Source organism: Haliotis asinina, chromosome 2 (assembly GCF_037392515.1).
Source record: "Haliotis asinina isolate JCU_RB_2024 chromosome 2, JCU_Hal_asi_v2, whole genome shotgun sequence".
In the NCBI taxonomy this organism is placed as follows: Eukaryota; Metazoa; Mollusca; class Gastropoda; order Lepetellida; family Haliotidae; genus Haliotis; species Haliotis asinina.
The window spans coordinates 75008168-75027159 of record NC_090281.1 but is presented as its reverse complement, the minus strand read 5'-3'; the positions used below and the strand labels follow the sequence as shown (position 1 = coordinate 75027159).

Sequence of the window (18992 nt, the reverse complement as noted above, 5' to 3'; positions counted from 1 at the left end):
TAAGGATTACCAAACGGTTTCTGTATTTTCTCCCTCTGAGCAAAATAATTACCATCGCCAACCTGGATTCCAATAGTCTATGCTTATTGTATTGTGACACATGTAATAAGTATTAACTATATTATAGTTTTCTGTAAGAAACAGCCAAAGCTCTTAAACGTCCAATAGAAAGATCGAGTCGATTGTACAATTCTGACTGTGTTATGAGTATGTGTTGGTTTCACGCGGCATTTGGCAGAATTTCAGCTTTGAGACTTGGTCTGTAGACAGTCGAGTTTGTACCAGACAATCGAGTGATAAAACCATTTATTTGACTCTGTTTATTATAATTATCATAATGCATGCGATACACCAGACAATATGTTTTTTGCAGTCATTTGAAACTAAAATATAAATAGTTTGTTTCCTGTTTAACGCCGCACTCGGCAACATTCCCACGATAAACCAGCGGTGTATAAGTAAGTGATCGACAGCATGAGCATCGATCTAAGCAACTCGGGTCCGATAACATGTGGCAACTATCCGAACCCGCTAGTCGCCCGTTACTACAAGCATGGGTTCTTGAAAACCAATCAGGGCCAGAACATACCAAGCAAATATCACCGATGTTTACAATACAATACAATACATACTCTTTAAAAAAGTAGGGGAACTGTCCTTTCAATGTACGATTGTCGAAACTGGGAGATATATGGGATTGAATCAATGTTGATACAATAATAATGGGCGTTTTTAGAATGCATCACCACATGGATTTCATTCAAAGCAAAGCTGTTCGTTCAGTTATCACTCTTGTTATGTGACTGGAGTATGACATGAAAATTTCAGGTTTACAATTTTCAGTCGGTAGTGTGTGATTTGACCCTGAAATCCCTGACCATGCACATATGCAAGAAAATTATCGGAAAAATGCTCTACAGTGATTTATCGACCTGCCTGGAAAACGTCAAGATACATAATGACACCCCATGCACGTGTAGGAGGCTCCCACTTTGTGCACGTGCTTCCCATGCTTTGTGTTTGCGTGTGGTGATGACGTTAAATGATGCTGGACATCATAGTGAGCTTCCTCAATGGGTTTTCTTTCTACCAGACTTCAAACTTCAGGTTCTCCTACTTTTTTGAAGAGTATAAAACTCCGAAACTGGCGGAAACAAGGCGACATTTAATGATGTTAACAGAGTGAGTGAGTGACAATCTGAATGCTTAGTTATAACATGGTGTTTCGGACATCCACTTTTACAGCTGGTGAATTATGTCAATATTGTATGATATTCAGTCAATCATTTATTCAATAGAAAGGGCCTTTGGCCTATTTAAAATACAATTCAAACATACATACGTATTTCGTTATGACAGTTTGATACATTTTATATGAATTTATATTTCAAACTGTAAATTTTCGCACTGAAAGAGCTTTCTTGATTAACATAGCACAATTATGATTTATAAATGATTAACAAACGCACAACACATCTATGTATTTCTGAACAGTGGCATTTATGCAATAATAAAGCGGCAGATATTTTTCTTATGTTTTTGTATAAGGGCCACACAAGTACACACCTGACAGATCCTATTCCTCACAAAGAAACCCTTCCCATCTTCCTGAGTTGATTCCTAGCTGTAATTCGGATGAACCTAACAAAACAATAAACTTGTTAATTCCTTATCCTTAATACTTCAATCTAGAGAAATATATTTCTGACAAGCCGTGAAATGCAATCCTGCACATTAAAATCAAAACAACGGGTATCTTCAACATGTTTACATGGACCACACCCAAGAGACATAACACCACCAAGAATCTACAAAAATGTATCTCCCATAAACTTTTACTATACCTAAACGTATCCAGAGTTATCCGATCGGACCCAACGTGGATTCTGTCTTCCAAGGAAGTTCTGGCGTAGCCTCGTGGTTAAAGAGAGGACCCGAGTTCGATTCCTCACATGGGTACGATGTCTGAAGTGCAAGTCTGGTGTCCCCCGCTTATAAAAGCGGCATAAACACACACTCACTCATAGGTCTGCGAGATTTATCGGTATTTACCGCTTCAGACATGAAAACGATACGTATTGCGATACGCTGATTGAAAACCGTTTTTTACATGAATTTCTTAACACTCGGAAGTCTCCGGATATTTCCGTTTCATGGGTTGTTCATTTCTTTGTTTCCTTTCTGCCAAATATTCTTTACATTTCTATTTTGCCGTAATAAAAAGTCTTTATTAAATTTAATCGATCATATTAATCGCAATATATCGCAGTTTGAAATTCTCTGCAATAACCACCCTTACCTACTCACTCATTCACTTGTAAGAGACATGTACATTACACTTATTTCTATGAATCATTGCATTCCGGAGCATAATTCATAAACTGTTTAATCTTGTAGGGTGAGGTGAGTTTGTTAGATTTTGCAATATCATGGCAGGGACGCCAGAAAGCGGCTTCAGTTATTGTATCCAAGTGTTCAATCGAACCTGGGCCTTCCGCGTGACGAGCGACGTCAAGTGCCCAAAGGTCGCTCCTTCTGCATTCGGTGTTTACTTGATTGTTCTAGCTTTTACTGTCTTGCTCGCTCGCTCACTCACTCACTCTCCTTATGAGATGCTTAGACTGATTTTAAAAAAGCTGGAGGCTTTCAGTTTCCAGCTGACACATCTATTGTGCCACACCAGACGTTAACTCTGATATCAGTCACTGTGTATGAATGCGCACTTTACGTACGAGCTCCCATTTCATTTATATTACGGCTCATTTATTAAAATATTTGAAGCGTCCGTAAAATAGACAAAGTTGAGATCTTCGAGGGTACTGATAGTTTTCCAAATGATTTGCTTTTAGTCAACCAGTGAAGGCTTTTTTCAAGTACAATTACCAAGTGTACATACTTGTTTTATTCAATGGAAAATGTCAAATAGTAAAATGATCACCGTATAACACCAGAGACCGTGTAATAAGCATGTAACGGTCTCTAATTACAGCCTACAGGTACTCGTTACCAGTAAATTCCCGAGTGATTTTGATGATCAATGAATATTTTCCAGGAAAATGCCACATAAGCCAACGCTTTACTTCATTTTTTTCTAATGAAATTCATCTAGACTGTTCTTTTACAATCCACAGGAAAGGATTCACTGTGAGGTGGGGTTATTTATAGGGATTACAAAGGAAAATATTGTTTATGTTCCGCCGGAAATTGCGTACTGAATCATCTTTTGAACAAATCCAAATCCGCGTTACTTGCAATTTTGATACATTTTGACATTGTCAGTGGGCCGTGGGCTATATAAAACCCGGAGCAGATGCGAGGCGGGCATCTATCCTGTTGACAACGCCATACGACGCTGAACTTAAGGAAGTACAACTGACAACTGCTGAGATCTTATCGTCTGCTTGAATACTGCTGTGTACGCCTGCTGTCAACGCTTCGTCGCTGCTTTTTCCAAAGTAAACTTGTTGTCATGTCCGATTCAGTTGTGATCAAGGCCTCCCTGGAGCGAGAGGGTTCGAGTCTACCGGAGGTCCGACGTTTTAGTGTTCCGTCAGATGCTTCTGCCAGCTTCGACTACCTGTTCAAGAAGATATCAGAAGTGTTTCCTGGACTTGTCAGAGGAAACTTTAACCTGTACTGGAAAGGTAAATATACAGTATCTTCTTTGAGTGGCATTTAAAAAGTTGGAAAGGACACTATAGACAAACGTTATTTGTTTTGGGTTTTTTAAAACTTTATAGATAACAACTTCTTCAAGTTCCTGATTTCGTAAAGAGAGTGTGACGTTTCGATATTTATGTTTGATAAGGTACAAGAATTATTGTATCGAAACTTCGCACTTACGAATTATAGAAGGCCTTATCCATAAATTTGTCTATTTTGCATTTGGATTCAGAAAGCATCTGGTAAAATAGTTTAACACCTCAAGTGTCAGAGCTGAATCTTGGGTGAGATGACACACAAATTCAGCTAGCTCGGTCGATCTGCCGATTGAAGACACACATGCAATAAATTGCACTATTGCATATATCAGGTGGTAATAGATACATGTAGTCTGAACTGAATGTGTTTTGGATCTTAAGGGGATGATTGTATCTTATGTCAGTGAGGTCCACATTTCAACAACCTGGCCATGCCCAGTTTTCCCATGTACAGATTGTGGCATTGTACACAGGTTGTTATAGCGGGTGGCAGTCAAATCGCGCCAGCGATAAAGCACACCAGCAAATATGGTCAAAATACCCCAGATTCTTGGTCAATTGTTTGGTTTAATATATGCCATAAATGCATACTTTTTTTCAACTTCCATGTTATATTCTCCATGTAATATTACGCAGTAATATTTCTCAAATATTTTCTATTAGTAAGCTGATAAAAGCAAAAGTAATACTTGTGTATAGACAACACTGTAATTAAGAAATACAGTTCGTTCTACCACATTGTATAGTGTAACACATGCAAACTGTAGCGCAAGTGGGGTTGCGCAGCGTAGAGAATATGACCAGTCTTCGCTTCGCTCGCTCATATGAAGACTGGTCATTTTCTCTACGCTACGCAACCTCATTTGCGCTACAGTTTGCCTGTGAGTGTAATACATTTTTATTATGTTCATTAAAATTCTGGCAGTCTGATTGGTTAACTGGAAATATTTCTTTTGGTTTCATTTCCCAATGAATCTGAAAAACATAAACCACGCCCACCGAACCGGACTACTTTCGGACCTGAGGAATGTCGGGGAATACCTTTACACAGCGAGGGAATTCCCTTGCACTCGGGTACCTTAATGAACTTTGCGTAAACATTGAAGTGATACATTGTGGTTAACATAAACAAACAACTCAAAATTATCCGTGAACGTTATTAACGTTGCAACGCCTCGACAAGAGCATGCGCACGTTGGAACATCAGTTCATGGCATCGCAATCCCAGTCACATCACCGCCTCTTTCTACTTGCGCAAATACTACAATCTCAGTTCCAATAACTTCTTATCATCGGGCTTCATTTCCAATTCTCACTTTTCAAACTGTCTCTTTCAGTTTGCATGTAGTAATTCAAACGTTTGAACTTGAAACTTTGGCGATACCGGGACGCGCCACGTGGAGTTGTTCCACTCTGATTCGCCGACCAATGTTAGCTTGGTTGATTGACAGCTGTTTGGGGTTGCTCTATGCTGATTGGCTATTGGTTTGGTAGGCGTGTCATTTTAAGTAAATGAGTCACCTGAGTCATGTCACGCCATTACCGAATTCTTACAGCGAAAATGTTAATTGGTGGTAGCAAAGATATCTGTTTCGATGAATTTGATTATGTTTAAAGAAAATATTGTTGAAAGGGTATAGCATTTGTTGCTGAATTTAATTATAAGGATTGACTGTGTATTTTTTTAGTTGCATTGAAGTATGAAACTAAAATCCAATGTGCAAACTGTAAAAATAAAGCACACTTTCTCCCTGAACTATTGTAGTTAAAACACCAGGACGCTCACGTCCGAGTGATTTAACGATATATTAGTTCAGGGGAAAAGTGTGCTTTATTACACTATACATGGTGGTAGATCGAACTGTATTTCTTTTCTAAGATGCCGTATTTAATCATTTCTAATCATATTTTCGATTAATCTATGGCAGAAAACAAACGACGGTGTCTGTGACCTAAATTAAAAATCCTCGCACAGGGCTAACTGACGCGCTGTTCTTTTGACATGTCAGCCCCCCTACGTTAAGACAAACATAACTAGAAAAACAAATGAGGAACACTTTAGTGAAGTTTCATGTTTGGGTTAAACATCTTCTCTAGATCATTGTAATTACATCTGTGATTCTCTTAAACCATACAAGGCAAAATGAACGTCTCATTTCTACAACCAATGAAAGTTTAGATCAGTACACTCAGCTGAATCTGACTAGTCATGTGACATTCCACCTTTGCATTGTGGGAATGTAGACATTGCAAACATGACCGTGTCTCTGTAAAGTTTTGAGTCGAACTATGAGGCATTTTATCCTTCGGAAAACATAAACATAATGTTTTCACCGGTGATGTTAACTGTTTGATGCAACTGCAAATCAAGAAACGGGATGCGACGAAGCAGTTTACTGTAGGAGGCTGTACGAGGCTGTACGAGGCGATGGCAACTGACAACCATCGTGACGTCGATTACATTGTGACGTAATGCAAAAAATGTTCGATTGCGAGGGGTCTGACTGGAATGGCGCAGCGACGTCAACACGTTGTGACGTAATGCAAAAAGTGCACATTAACGTCTGATAAAGTATTGTCGGCGCCCTTGATCTTTCGCCCAAGCATCTTATTAATTAATGCCACTTTAAGGTAGGTTGGTGGTGACAAAAGGCAAATTTTGAAATTGTTAGGCAGTAGATATCAGCTGATAGGCAAATGATCAGTTGATGACATCAGTGCACAAATACCCAGATACTTACAGAAGTGGTGTGAAAATTGGAAACATGCCAGCTGTGTCAGTGGCAGACTGGATAATGAAGCTACTTTGGGCTCTGTCACTTGATTTCAGCATTGTGTGAGCTAACTACGTCTACCTGACAAGGAAATAGTTCGCAATGAATCTACTTGGGGTTTTTTTCAGATAGTGATGGTGACTTGGTATCATTTTCGTCTGATGAAGAACTTCGTGAAGCACTGGGATTTGTGAGAGGTTCAGTTTTCCGAATATACATCAAAAGTGAGTCGGTGATGAATTAGCATATAAATGAATCAAATGTTCATCATCAGATACTATATTGCAGTAGAAAAGAAACTGATATCCTCACTGCATACAATGTCCATTATGAGGTGGTATAGACAGAAAAAAACACACCAAGAATCAAAGTGTAGAGAAACTCCAATCCGGTGTAGTGTCACAGTGCATTGAGTTCATCTTTTGGAACTTTTATATGCTTCATTTAGTCTTATAAAAAAAGAGCTTAGCTTTCAAACATAACACCAGTTACTTATTCATTTCTCAAATATGCACATCTGTTACATTAATCTGTGGGATAATGTGGTTATTGTAAGGCAAGTTTATACACTGCGAAGATATGTAGAACACTGTAACATGATACAGTGTTTATCATCCTATCAAAATGAAAGGGACTTGTTACCTGAGGGTGTTCTCCCTTCTCCCCAGGCAGTCTGTATTTCCTCCACTCTTTGTCTGGGAATGATGTAGCTAGATTTAAAATTTAGAGTTTAAACTTTTCAACTCTAAATGTCCTGGTTATAGAGTACAAACTGATACATACTTTTGTTTGCTAAAAGTTCTTACAGAGAATATTATATGTACTTCAATAATAGAAAATGTGGCGTTGGTATAATGGTTATAACAGAATAGATGTATGTTTTTGTATTGGTGAAATAATAGGATGTATCTGTAAACAAACACATACTTGTCGTTAGAGGCGACTAATAAGATCGCGTGGTCAGACTCACTGACTTGGTTGACACGTCATTGTATCCCAACCGCATAGATTGATGCTGATGCTGTTGATCACTAGATTGTCTGGTCCAGACTCATTTATTTACAGACTGCCACCATATATCTGTAAAATGTTGCTGAGTGCAGCATGAAACTACTCACTCTTTGTCTGAGTAAGACCTGTCCGTATTATTCATCAGCTGACTCTGTTTGTATGTATAACAACGTTCAGTTATATCGATTCATGAGGTTTGGGGATGATTTGTTTAAATCAATTTTCAACTTTCAGTGATTGATGTTGATGTTGATATTGAGGACAATGGATGTCGCCAGGTTGTGAACCCCCAGGCAGGTCAACAGTTCCTTAGCAATCTACTGGCCCAGATATTTGGTAAGTGCCCTGGGCAACCAGGTAACTGTGCAAAGGAAGGAGCGCCCTCTGGTGCTGATGACCAAAACAAAACTGATACAGACAAGAGAGGGGAGACAACACCAGTGGAAGAATGTCTGAACAGTATGGGACAGTCTTTTGCTGCTTTCCTTGCATCGTTTTGTGAGAAGTTAATTTAATGACTGAAAGTTACTCACTATTTTCAGGACCATCATTTGAGTCACTCTGTCACCATTGTAGGAATGCTCCATGTTTGTCATGTTATCTCTTTATCACTCAGTAACCAGCTAAATATTTGTATGTAAAACAGTTCAGTTATATCGATTCATGAGTTTCTGATTTTGGGGGATGATTTGTTTAAATCAATCTTAAACTTTCAGGGATTGATGTTGATGTTGATCACAGTGGACATCCCCAGGGTGTGAACTCCCAGGCAGGGCAACAGTTCTTCAGCAACCTCATGGCCCAGATGTTTGGTCAGTGCCCTGGGCAACCAGGTAACCATGCAAAGGAAGGAGCTGAGGACTCAGACAAGCAACCATCAGATGAGACGACCGAGAGGGAAACTGAAAAGAAGGGACACTCATCTGGTGAGGGAAGGACTCTGCTCTCCGACACTGCATGTTCCTCCCCCCAGGCCTCGGCAGACACATACCCCTACACAGGTCATCCAGGTTTGTGACATGTCAGAAAAGTTTCATTCTTAATATGCAATGTAGTGGATTGTATGATCTTGACTGATTTGTCAATCAGTGCCCTGTACAACCAGGTAACCAAACAATGGAACGAAGTCCCTATGGTGGTGATGAACAAAACCAAAAATGAGAGATTTGTAGTTTAGTTTCTCATGGCACCGTTGCTAAGACTATTTCATGTGTTTGGTTATATATGCAAGTTAGGTCTCCTTGCCTCTAAAGGGCTCTGTGGCAAAGGCTACAGCATGGCCCATGATCTTCCAGAAAATTTGGTTCAGGATATTGGCCTACCTCCATCTCAAACCATTTTGGGTTTTGGTCTTCAAAATGGATGTAGTAGTATGAAATATAATATATAGGTCAGTGCCATTTCATATATTGATTCTTATCAGCCATGTATTTTTTTATCTTATAACGTTTTGAGACTGCAAGTTTAGATTTACTGTTATATTCCCAGATTCTCGTATTGCCGATGCTCTCTATCAGATGTTGATGGGGTTCCCAGACAAAGAGTAAACTCATTGGTTCCAGGAGGAAACATGGGTCACAACAGAAGGGAATACATGTGTGATATGAACTATTGCGTGTGTGACATATATTGATTGGAGTGCGTGTGTGATATGAATTGTTGAAAGTGTGTTATGATTTATATATAATACTTATAGGCTATGACATACAGCATATTATATAATTATTAAATATCATTCACTGTTTGGTATTCATTTGGTACATATTGTTGTTGTGTGAGTTGCTCATTTTTATTACAAATATAATTGCTGTAGATGTCTTTAATACTTCTTAATTAAGGGGTCACTGCATAAACACAAGGTTGAATCCTATGAAAGTACAACTTACTAATCCTCGCATTGCCCCAAGATGGGTTGTTGTTGCAAAGTTAATTAAATTGATGTGACACCTTACTTGATCTGTGTATAAAGAAGTACACGTAAATGCCTGCTGATATATGCCCTCAGTAAGCATACCACTAGCCAATGCCAATATGTATGAGAAAGGTAATCTATACAGATGAAACATTTCTAAAGGAATGGAATAAATTGTCATATTTTCTCCTATTGTCCCATAATTTTTCTCCATCATCTGTTTCTTCCTTGGCTTTATCATTTGCATTTCATCAATCTTATAAATCCAATGTCCCTAGCTTTTAAATGGTGCAATTATGATTTCATAACAACTGGGGAGAAACACTGCAACCTCAATATTCTGGACAGTACAATACTCAGTAAAACATTCATATTCACAGAGCATGAGGGAGGTGGACTTTTCATAGTTAACTGATGTAACGGGGAATCTGTTTCTGTAGTGAAAGTGTTCCTATTATACCATATTTTTCTACAGAAATTATTCCCAAAGTCAGTTTCTAATAGTTAATTGTGCTTATTATTATTATGCATTTACAATATTTGTGCTGATAAAAGCATACTCCATAAATAACTCAACTTCGACAGATATGTTTAGTTTCCTGCTTTGTGTGTTTTAGTAATTTTGTCATGCGTTCACAGATCTGTAGCTTCATTTGGATTTAAGGTTTAAACAGATGCAATGCAGACTTGACTGGGATGGTTCTGGATATGATATAGACAGCTAGTGTTTCAGTCACAACCAGACACAAGCTGACCAGGTATGACTTGATGTGAAGACTCTGCTATCTCTGAGAATAATAGTGTAGAGAATACAGCAGGACATGTACTAGACTAACAACTACTCTCTGAAATGAACATATTTTACAGATAAAAACCTCCCCCATAAGGGTGTTTATAAATACTTGTCACAAGGTCAATCTCAGCTTCCGACATTGAAACTACTCCTCTTTGTCAGTCCTTTTGGATACATGTTCGTTGGCAGCAACGTTATCTCATCCAGACACTGTCACAGATATTTGGCATGAGGCAAATGCTACACAAGGTTATGTTCCAGCTCCACACAGGGTCATTGTTACACTGATGTCACAGCTCAAATATTACAGATAATGCATAACCTCCACACAGGGCTAACGTTACACACAGATAATGTCTCAGGTACACACAGGGCTGCCACCATACACATTTAGTGTATAAGCTCCATATAGGGCCAATATTACACACATATAATGTCAAAGCTAAACACAGGACTGCCATCGCACACAAATAGTGTTTAAGCTCCACGCAGGGCAAATGTTACACGCACGCACGCACGCACGCACGCACGTCAATGTTAGATACATATAATGTCTAAGCTCCACACTGGGTCATTGTTCTGCACAGGTAATGTATAAGCTCCACACAGGGCCAATGTTACACACCGATAATGACTAAGCTCCAAACTGGGCCAATTTTGCATACAGATAATATATATGCTAACCAGGGTTGTAATCACGCACAGGTAATGTATAGTCTTAGTTCCGGACAGGACTGTCATCACACACAGATGTCACACTCTGGTACTAAATAAACAGATCCTACAAGAATGTCACTTACCTAGCACTACCTTTCACAAATGATTACTAAATAGCAGGGGTCCGTTTTAAAGTTTGAATATATCCAATCATATTTTAATTCAAAATACGCGATAATGCAGTTTCATGTGAAATTAATCTTATCTGATCTAACGTGTGTTTTTAACAAACATGGTGTCGAAACCTGCCGGATCCAGCCTTCCATTTCCTAGATCCTGATGTTCTTTTCCTGTCAAACACACATCTGTGAGAGGGTGATGGTGATGTCTTTGTCTTTCAGGAAGCTCGTGAAACAGGTTTCCGCACTATGGTTTTTCCATAGTCATCTATATTCATAGCCAAATATAAATGAAAACTTCTGCCTTCCGTTGTTGTAACATGTTCGCCTTGTATCTAATCTTGTTTTCAATCTCCTGAGAGGGTACGATAGTCCCACAATTTTCAAAGTTGATTTAAACTGACCAGATTTTTAGAACTATGATTTTTTGTAATTTTAAATTTATGGCCAGATTTGAGTACAATTATTTCATTGTAATCTGAGACGACTAAATATTTTTAAGTGTGAGTGACTTTAGTTTTACGCTGCATTCAGCAATATTCCAATATGGCGGCAGTCTATAAATAATCAAGTCTGGACCAGACAACCCAGTGATCAAGAGCATGAGCATCGATCTGTGCAACTGGGAACGGATGACATTTGTCAACCAAGACTACCCGATCCCGTCATCTCATACGACAAGCATAGTCGCCTTTTGTGGCAAGCATGGGTTGCTGAAGGCCTATTCTAACCCAGATCTTCACGGGCCATTTGTAAGAGAGTTTATTCAAAGTTTATTCAGTGTATGAAATAAGGTCCGAGAATGGCTGGATTTCTGACGGAGGGTCTACATTTACAGCTTGCAATCCCAAATGCATGTTCTGATAAAAATGTTAAACGACCTGTTCCATACATCTGAGTTAATAAACCATATCTTGAAAACCATTTTTTATTCAAATTGAGCGTTACATATAGGCTTGACAGTTACTGTTTGAATATTGAACTATCGTATTGCATTGCGTTCACATGTGTTATCACTAATACAGCGACTAAACAATAGCTAAAATTTTCTGAGTTATTTTCTCTGGATTGTCTGGTCTGGTTGGACTAGTAAAACTTTGAAGTTGTCTGGATGGCGTTTTGGCTTATTTCATACAGTGGTGTATCATATTGTTTTCAGATTACTACCATACAACTCTTATATGGTGACACATATCGATGTGTCAAACCTAATACGCAGATGTCAATCTGTGCATCAATATACGACGTATTTTCATGAGAAGCCATATACTCCGATACGTCAGGTCACTGGAATATTCGATAATAGATCTTCAGGAAACATTCGTGATTTATTTCAACAATCATGGAGTGTTAGTTAAAACTAATAATAAAAACGGATTTATTGCTGTAATTTTTCATTTTCTATTTTCAGCTTCCTCTTAAAAGTCACGATTTCTTTGTTGACTTGGAGTTACCAGGAAATGATATGTAGGTCTAATAACAAACAACAATTAACACTTCAATATAAGACAGGAATAAAAAACAAGAGTTTTTATGGATGAAAACTTCTTTATTGTGAAGAGTCACGGCGTTTCGAAGTATGTTCTTACTTCTTCATCAGGTGAATGAAACAATCGAGTACAGCCAGCTAGCTATATACGTATGTACATGTAGTACCAACAACACTATGACGAAAAGGCAGAAGTTAACTGGTAGATGGACAGGAGTGGGAGCCGCTGGGGGTTGTTATCCCAGGTATGATTGGTAAGATTAACAATAGGGACATATACACTAGGAAGTCAGATGGGGCGGGTATAAGTTCATGTAAAATGAGTCCGTTCGCAGACATCTAAGATGTTAAATTGTCTCGCATTTAGGGTATATCATACGTTATTGCTGTTACAATAATGAATATTTGTGCGAGTATTTCCAAATAAAACTTGAAAGAAATCTGACGAAACTTTCCTTTAAAAACCAGTATGGAAAAGACACGTTTTGTAACCCACGAAAACACTTACAACACTTTCCCTAGTCGTCACATACGGCGTGGCGATGAGACAAATCGCTTTATTTATTCTCAAAGCTTCCTGGTAGCACGTGACCTCTCTCGCGACAATCTACTGGTTGATACCAGAGGTTAAAGTTGAAAAGGGCCGTCACAACACATCATCACGTGGGTTGACTCAATAACTAGGACTGCCTCGGTTGCTATTAATATACATTATACCATGACGTCATTCCAACCTGACCACGATTGTCTATAAAAGCACGAATCTGACACGTCAATCATAATCACAGACATTGTCAGGCTACGAACAATATAGACATGGCTCTCACGATCAAGGGATATTTGTCGAAAGGACCAGGATCTCAACCAGAGATCAGACGGTTCGGGGTCCCTCCTGATGTGACCTCCTTTAATCTGGTCAGACAGAGAATAAAGGAAGCATTCCCTTACCTGCTTAATAAGGACTTCTCTCTACAGTGGACAGGTGAGTTGTTCATATACGAATATGCAAACCATACAACAAAATCACTCCAACCAGTAGTAGTATTAACATCTGTAACTGAATACTTTTATACTTGTGTTACAAGGTGTTTTCGTGATTGTAAATATATCAAATAGGTAAATATATATAATTGTTTAAGTTGCATTTTTGACATAATTTATTTACGAACCATACTATTAAGTATAAATAGGATATAAATGCACTGTGTATTACATTAAGCTGTTTTTTACCTGAAATTGTCATGGAAAATTTTGATATTTTAAACCGAAAGCGAAACATAGAGCGACATTTGGATGACGATTCGGACACTGTTATCAAGATAAAATAGACTACATCTAAGTGATGAGACGTATATACAGTGACATACAGCAGATTAGCAATAACAACAATAGGTAATTGATCACAAGTAGCATGTAATTGGATGAGGCTGGCTCAAGCGTAAGAACGACAAATTGCACAAGTCATGAAGCCAATGTTCGAGGATTAAATTGTAGACAAGCATATGATAAATCAGTATACATAACCGGATAGGGCGACTCTCGATAATATTTGTATTGTATTGTTATAAGCTCTTATTCACTGCAGGTATATAATGTTAAAGTGGAATCATTGAAATTCATCGCATATATACGTCTCGCAAAAAAATGACACGAGCTTCCTGGTAAGAGAATCAGGGGTAAGAGATTCAATGAATCATGTGATTTATTTATTTCCTTGAATAATCGAAGATGCCCTTGACCTGTAGAAACGTTAACTGCGCCGTTTCTATCGACCACTTGGAGACAAGCTGTTCTTTAACAATCAATCCGTTCACAAGGCCGAGTTATAATAGGAAAGTGACTAGCTGTCACGTATATGTTTAGGTTTACGTGGGCTATATCGTTAATCAATTCGATGCAGAAGAGGATAATTACAGACCGCATCTTTATCATTCTGACTTTTGTATATTTGTGTGTGTGTATATGTGTGTGTGTGTGTGTGTGTGTGTGTGTGTGTGTGTGTGTGTGTGTGTGTGTGTGTGTGTGTGTGTGTGTGTGTGTGTGTGTGTGTGTGTGTGCAGACATTACAAAATATGTAGCATTCTGTGTTAAGTGAAGAACAATATATTAACGTGAGGAACTGGTTTGTTATTTAGGTACATATATGACGGGGGTCGATAAATAGCGAGTGTGGACCACACAGTTCAGTGACTGACTTGAGGATGTTCAAATCAAAAACCTTCACAACTTAATTCTGGTAGTCGATTCCACAAGCCTTGGTTCCTGCAAACTTGTTCCAACTGCAGAGTTGTCATGTACATGTATTAAATGTCGACATATATCACGAAGTTGATCATCTTATATTTATCCGGGGAAAGAGACATGCATAACATTGAACATATATCTGAAACAAATCTTATTAAATTATAACATGAAGGCGAAAAGTAGGCTTGTGCGTGCACCGAAATGTAAGGATGTTCGTCCATTCGCTATCAATGTCAGCAGACTTGGCGGTGTATTAGGAAAGATATCAGACTGATGTACGTATAGGTGTATTGCGGAATATGTTAGTATATGTTAATTCATATGTCTGTGTTGCAGACAGAGATGGCGACCTTGTGACCTTCTCAACTGACAGTGAGCTGCAGGACGCCGTCAGCAACGTAACAGATGGCGTCCTCCGTGTCCACATTAGCGGTAGGGAGCAACTACTATTTAGTTATTTTTGTTGTTTTACACCGCTTAGCAATACCCCAACTATATGGCGGCGATGTGTAAGTAATTGAGTCTGGATCAGACAATCCGATGATCAACAGTTTGGACATCGATCTACGATGACACTTGTCAGCCAGGTCAGCAAGCCTGAACAACAGATCCTGTTTGTCGCCTTTTTGGATTCCTTGAAGACCAATCCTATGGGAACATTGCCATGATGTGTTGGCGGGATGGTTATTTTGAGATCAGCATATTAACTGCATAATCGTATACCTTATTTCTGGCAGCTGAGATAATTTGTATCAAGTACGTGTTATTTAGCAACGGCACTGTAGTTATATTGATCGGTGGGGTGGCTTAGTGATTAAAGCGTTCTCTCCTCCACCAAAAGCCTGTTTTCGACAAGGGTACAATCTCTGAATCCTATTTCTTGTGTTTCCTGAGGTGGCATAACGTAATATTGACAACAGCGTCGTCAATTATAACTTACTGTCTCATTTAACTGTATGTATCATAAGATAGGCAAGTATTACGTGAACTTCGAGAATTTAAACCTGAAAGATTATATGCTTTATCATCGGAATATAGTCTTTCTTTAAACTTTGACTTTACTAGTTTATTCATTAACATTAATATTTCATGGTGGTACAGTCTCTCCTGAACGACGTCACACACCCGGGCAGATCCACTCCAACGTCATCTGCAACTCCTGTCTGGGGACTGTGTCAGGTGCGCGCTTCAAGTGTTGTGACTGCACCAGCTACGACCTTTGCTCCCGCTGCCAGGCCGATGGCGTTCACAGCCATCACGACATGTGGAAGATCGTGGCTCCCAGGGACCATCTGAAACCTGGGGTTAGTATATAAGATAAAATACATATATCGGTACATGATCTCTAATAATTAAAAGAGAATAATGATGAATGCAGTTATAACGATATGTTACATTAATTCAACACAGCATCACGTACGCACACAGCGTCACGTACAAATACCGCGCCGGCGGTCAAAAGACATATTCCACTACAAGTCTGACTACTTACCATATGCATGAAACAAGTATGAATTGGATGAATGCGATAAATGGAGACAGGATAAATACGAAGTATTACTTTTTGAAGTTGTATTTATATGACCTTAAATTGTTACACACTCACTAATATAACGTAGTTTCCGCAGGCATTCATTCCGCCTCATGTGCGACGTTGGATGCAGCGTTTCATGAGACGCTGGCAAAGCCGACGCCAAAATGAAGGCGTTTCTCCCACAGATGGTGGAGAAAAAAAGGAAGGGGAGATAACCGAGGAAGAGATTCTAGCTCACATGGACGAGGATATGGCAGCTGTCTTTGATCATACTAGTAAGTTTCGTTCATATACTTAATGCATTTTGAAACGGAAATTGTTCCTGTACGAGTGGTACCACATGTCTGTTACTACACAAAAGATTTGTACTATTTGTCATGACCTTCAACTAGGAAAGGACAATACTCAGACGCTGTCCATCAGACACTATTTATCAGCAAATCACTGTGCGATATTATGTCCCTTAGATGTGTCAGGAACCTGTGGTCACCGTTTCAAATTTCAGATAACTTCCAAGACTGGTCCGTCTTAAAAGATATAAACCTCTGGGAGCTGTGTCATTTTCTGGCTTTCCTCACCTCTAAAATGAAAACTGTTCAACGTTGATCAAGTCTACTTAAACAAATTCTTTATGGCAAATACGACACTTTGTTTTCTGTTCTAGGTGGTGAAGTCCATCTGAAAATGACAAAGACTGGGGAAGATGACATGAACCTAAATGTTGATGGTCCAGAAGAAACTGATGAAGCATGTAATGGACAATCTTCCTCTTCCGTCACCATCTCTGCGTCTGGCACCTACTCCAGTTCTTCCTGCTCCTCTTCTTCAGCCTCTTCCTCCACCTCAACCTGTCAGGACCCTGGTGCTGGACAAAAGCAAGAAGAAGCGACACAATTCAAGGAAGAGGAGACCACCAGTCCCACTACAAGTGAGGACTGGACACTTCTGACAACTGCCCACACAAGAACAGATGTGGTTGATGGTCAGCCTGGATCTGGAACCCAGCCTGGCTACCCTCCAGGATTTGGCCTCCACCCATTCCACGGTCAGAGCCAACCAGGTTACACCCACCCAGGACACATGCCTCCACCCTTCATGCATCATCAGCCTCATCCCAACTTCCCAGGACACCCTCCTCCACCACCTTTCCCTGGACACCCTCCTCACCATCACTTCCCCGGACAACCTCCACATCCCCATGATGCAGGTCATCCTCCACACCATCATCATCCAGGACACCATCCATACCCCCACCACCCAGTCCATTTCCCACACCACCACTTTCCAGGATATCCCCACCTCAACGCCCCTGGCTCTGATGGTCAGACAGAGACCACTGCCAACCCCAACACTTCTGAAGCTGGCCCCATGCCCACAAACTCATCAAACAACACAAACTGTCCAGCTGGACAGAACACAGAGGAAGCCCCCCTCCCATCAGATCCCCGTATCCGAGAGGCTCTGCAACAGATGCTGGCCATGGGCTTCAAGAATGAAGGTGGCTGGCTGACCCAGCTCATAGAGGCCAAGAATGGAGACATTGGGCAGGTTCTGGACACCATGAAACCAGAACACCGTAACCCAGTTTCATTACCCCCTGCAGACTGCAGACTGGCTTGAATCAGAATACACAGCATTTTTATCCCTATGCTTTGATTGTGGCAAGATTGCTTAACACTGGGTTGCATTGTTTATTTGTTGTGAGTTTAGTTTTCCATGGCGGGTGACACTCGATATGGGTTTTGCATGCATTAAATATAGATACTGTATGATTTCTGCTCGAACGAATAACAATACCAATGGGAACATGGTTTCGTGGATTTGGATTGGTAATTAAGGTAAATGTGGGATGCATGTTGGTATCATGTTTAAGTTTATTATCTAGACTTTAAATCTGAAGAATGTTTTTTCTCCCAACATCTAACCTATGCCTTTACACAAAAGTTTATGAACAGATTGATAGCTTGAGGCATACATGTCACCATAATGAAAAATCATACTTTATATGTGTCTCGTCTAAACAATGTCAAGTACTGAAGATATAGTGGATAAAATACTAAGTTGGAAAAAACATTTAAAACCTTAACAATCACCAATTAACCTGGTATCTATGAATAATTTGGAGGGGGGGGGGGGGGGGGTGAAGTCTTATCAATTGAATTGAAAACTTACCTGATGAGATTAATCAATACCACAAGACTATGTGTATCTACAAAGTAAACATGAATATAGTGGTGAACACATCTATTCTGTTCTATATTTTCACAAATATACAAAGCATACTCTAATATTATAGTTACTGTGATTTGCCTGTATGTTGTGTTGCTTTCCTAAATGTGATAATTACTGATGTTGATGATTTTGTGAAGTTAATACTTTGTCTGAATCGAAATGGAATAAGAACGCCAAAGGACGAAATAAAGCTTTATCTTCATCTTCAACTCAAATGTTGTTCTTGGTATCTGAAGGAGGCCTATATCAAGTTTTCAACATATGAATGAATGTTGTTTCAGACCACTCTCATCTATATTGAGGTACTCTGGGGTTCAAAAATCCCATCGCCCGATGCCCGGGACATGTCAGGGCTTTAATGTGTTGAAATAGGTTGTGCATGTACAATCAATATGTTACACACTGTCCAACACAAGCTTCCAACATAATGCAATATGTATAGGGGTACAGACTCACAACATATTTT

The 18992-nt window shown here is 39.4% G+C and overlaps 1 protein-coding gene across 1 annotated transcript; it reads left to right on the top strand.

The window, feature by feature from the left end:
• Positions 1-3439: 3439 nt before the first annotated feature.
• LOC137272018 (sequestosome-1-like) lies at positions 3440-18729 on the top strand. The gene is made up of 10 exons (XM_067804393.1): positions 3440-3644; positions 6604-6699; positions 7721-7822; positions 8203-8496; positions 8975-9029; positions 13293-13498; positions 15097-15192; positions 15862-16064; positions 16389-16569; positions 16959-18729. The coding sequence occupies exons 1-10, from the start codon at positions 3470-3472 to the stop codon at positions 17912-17914; spliced, it is 2364 nt and encodes a 787-aa protein (XP_067660494.1). The 5' UTR covers positions 3440-3469; the 3' UTR covers positions 17915-18729.
• The last annotated feature ends 263 nt before the right edge of the window (positions 18730-18992 follow it).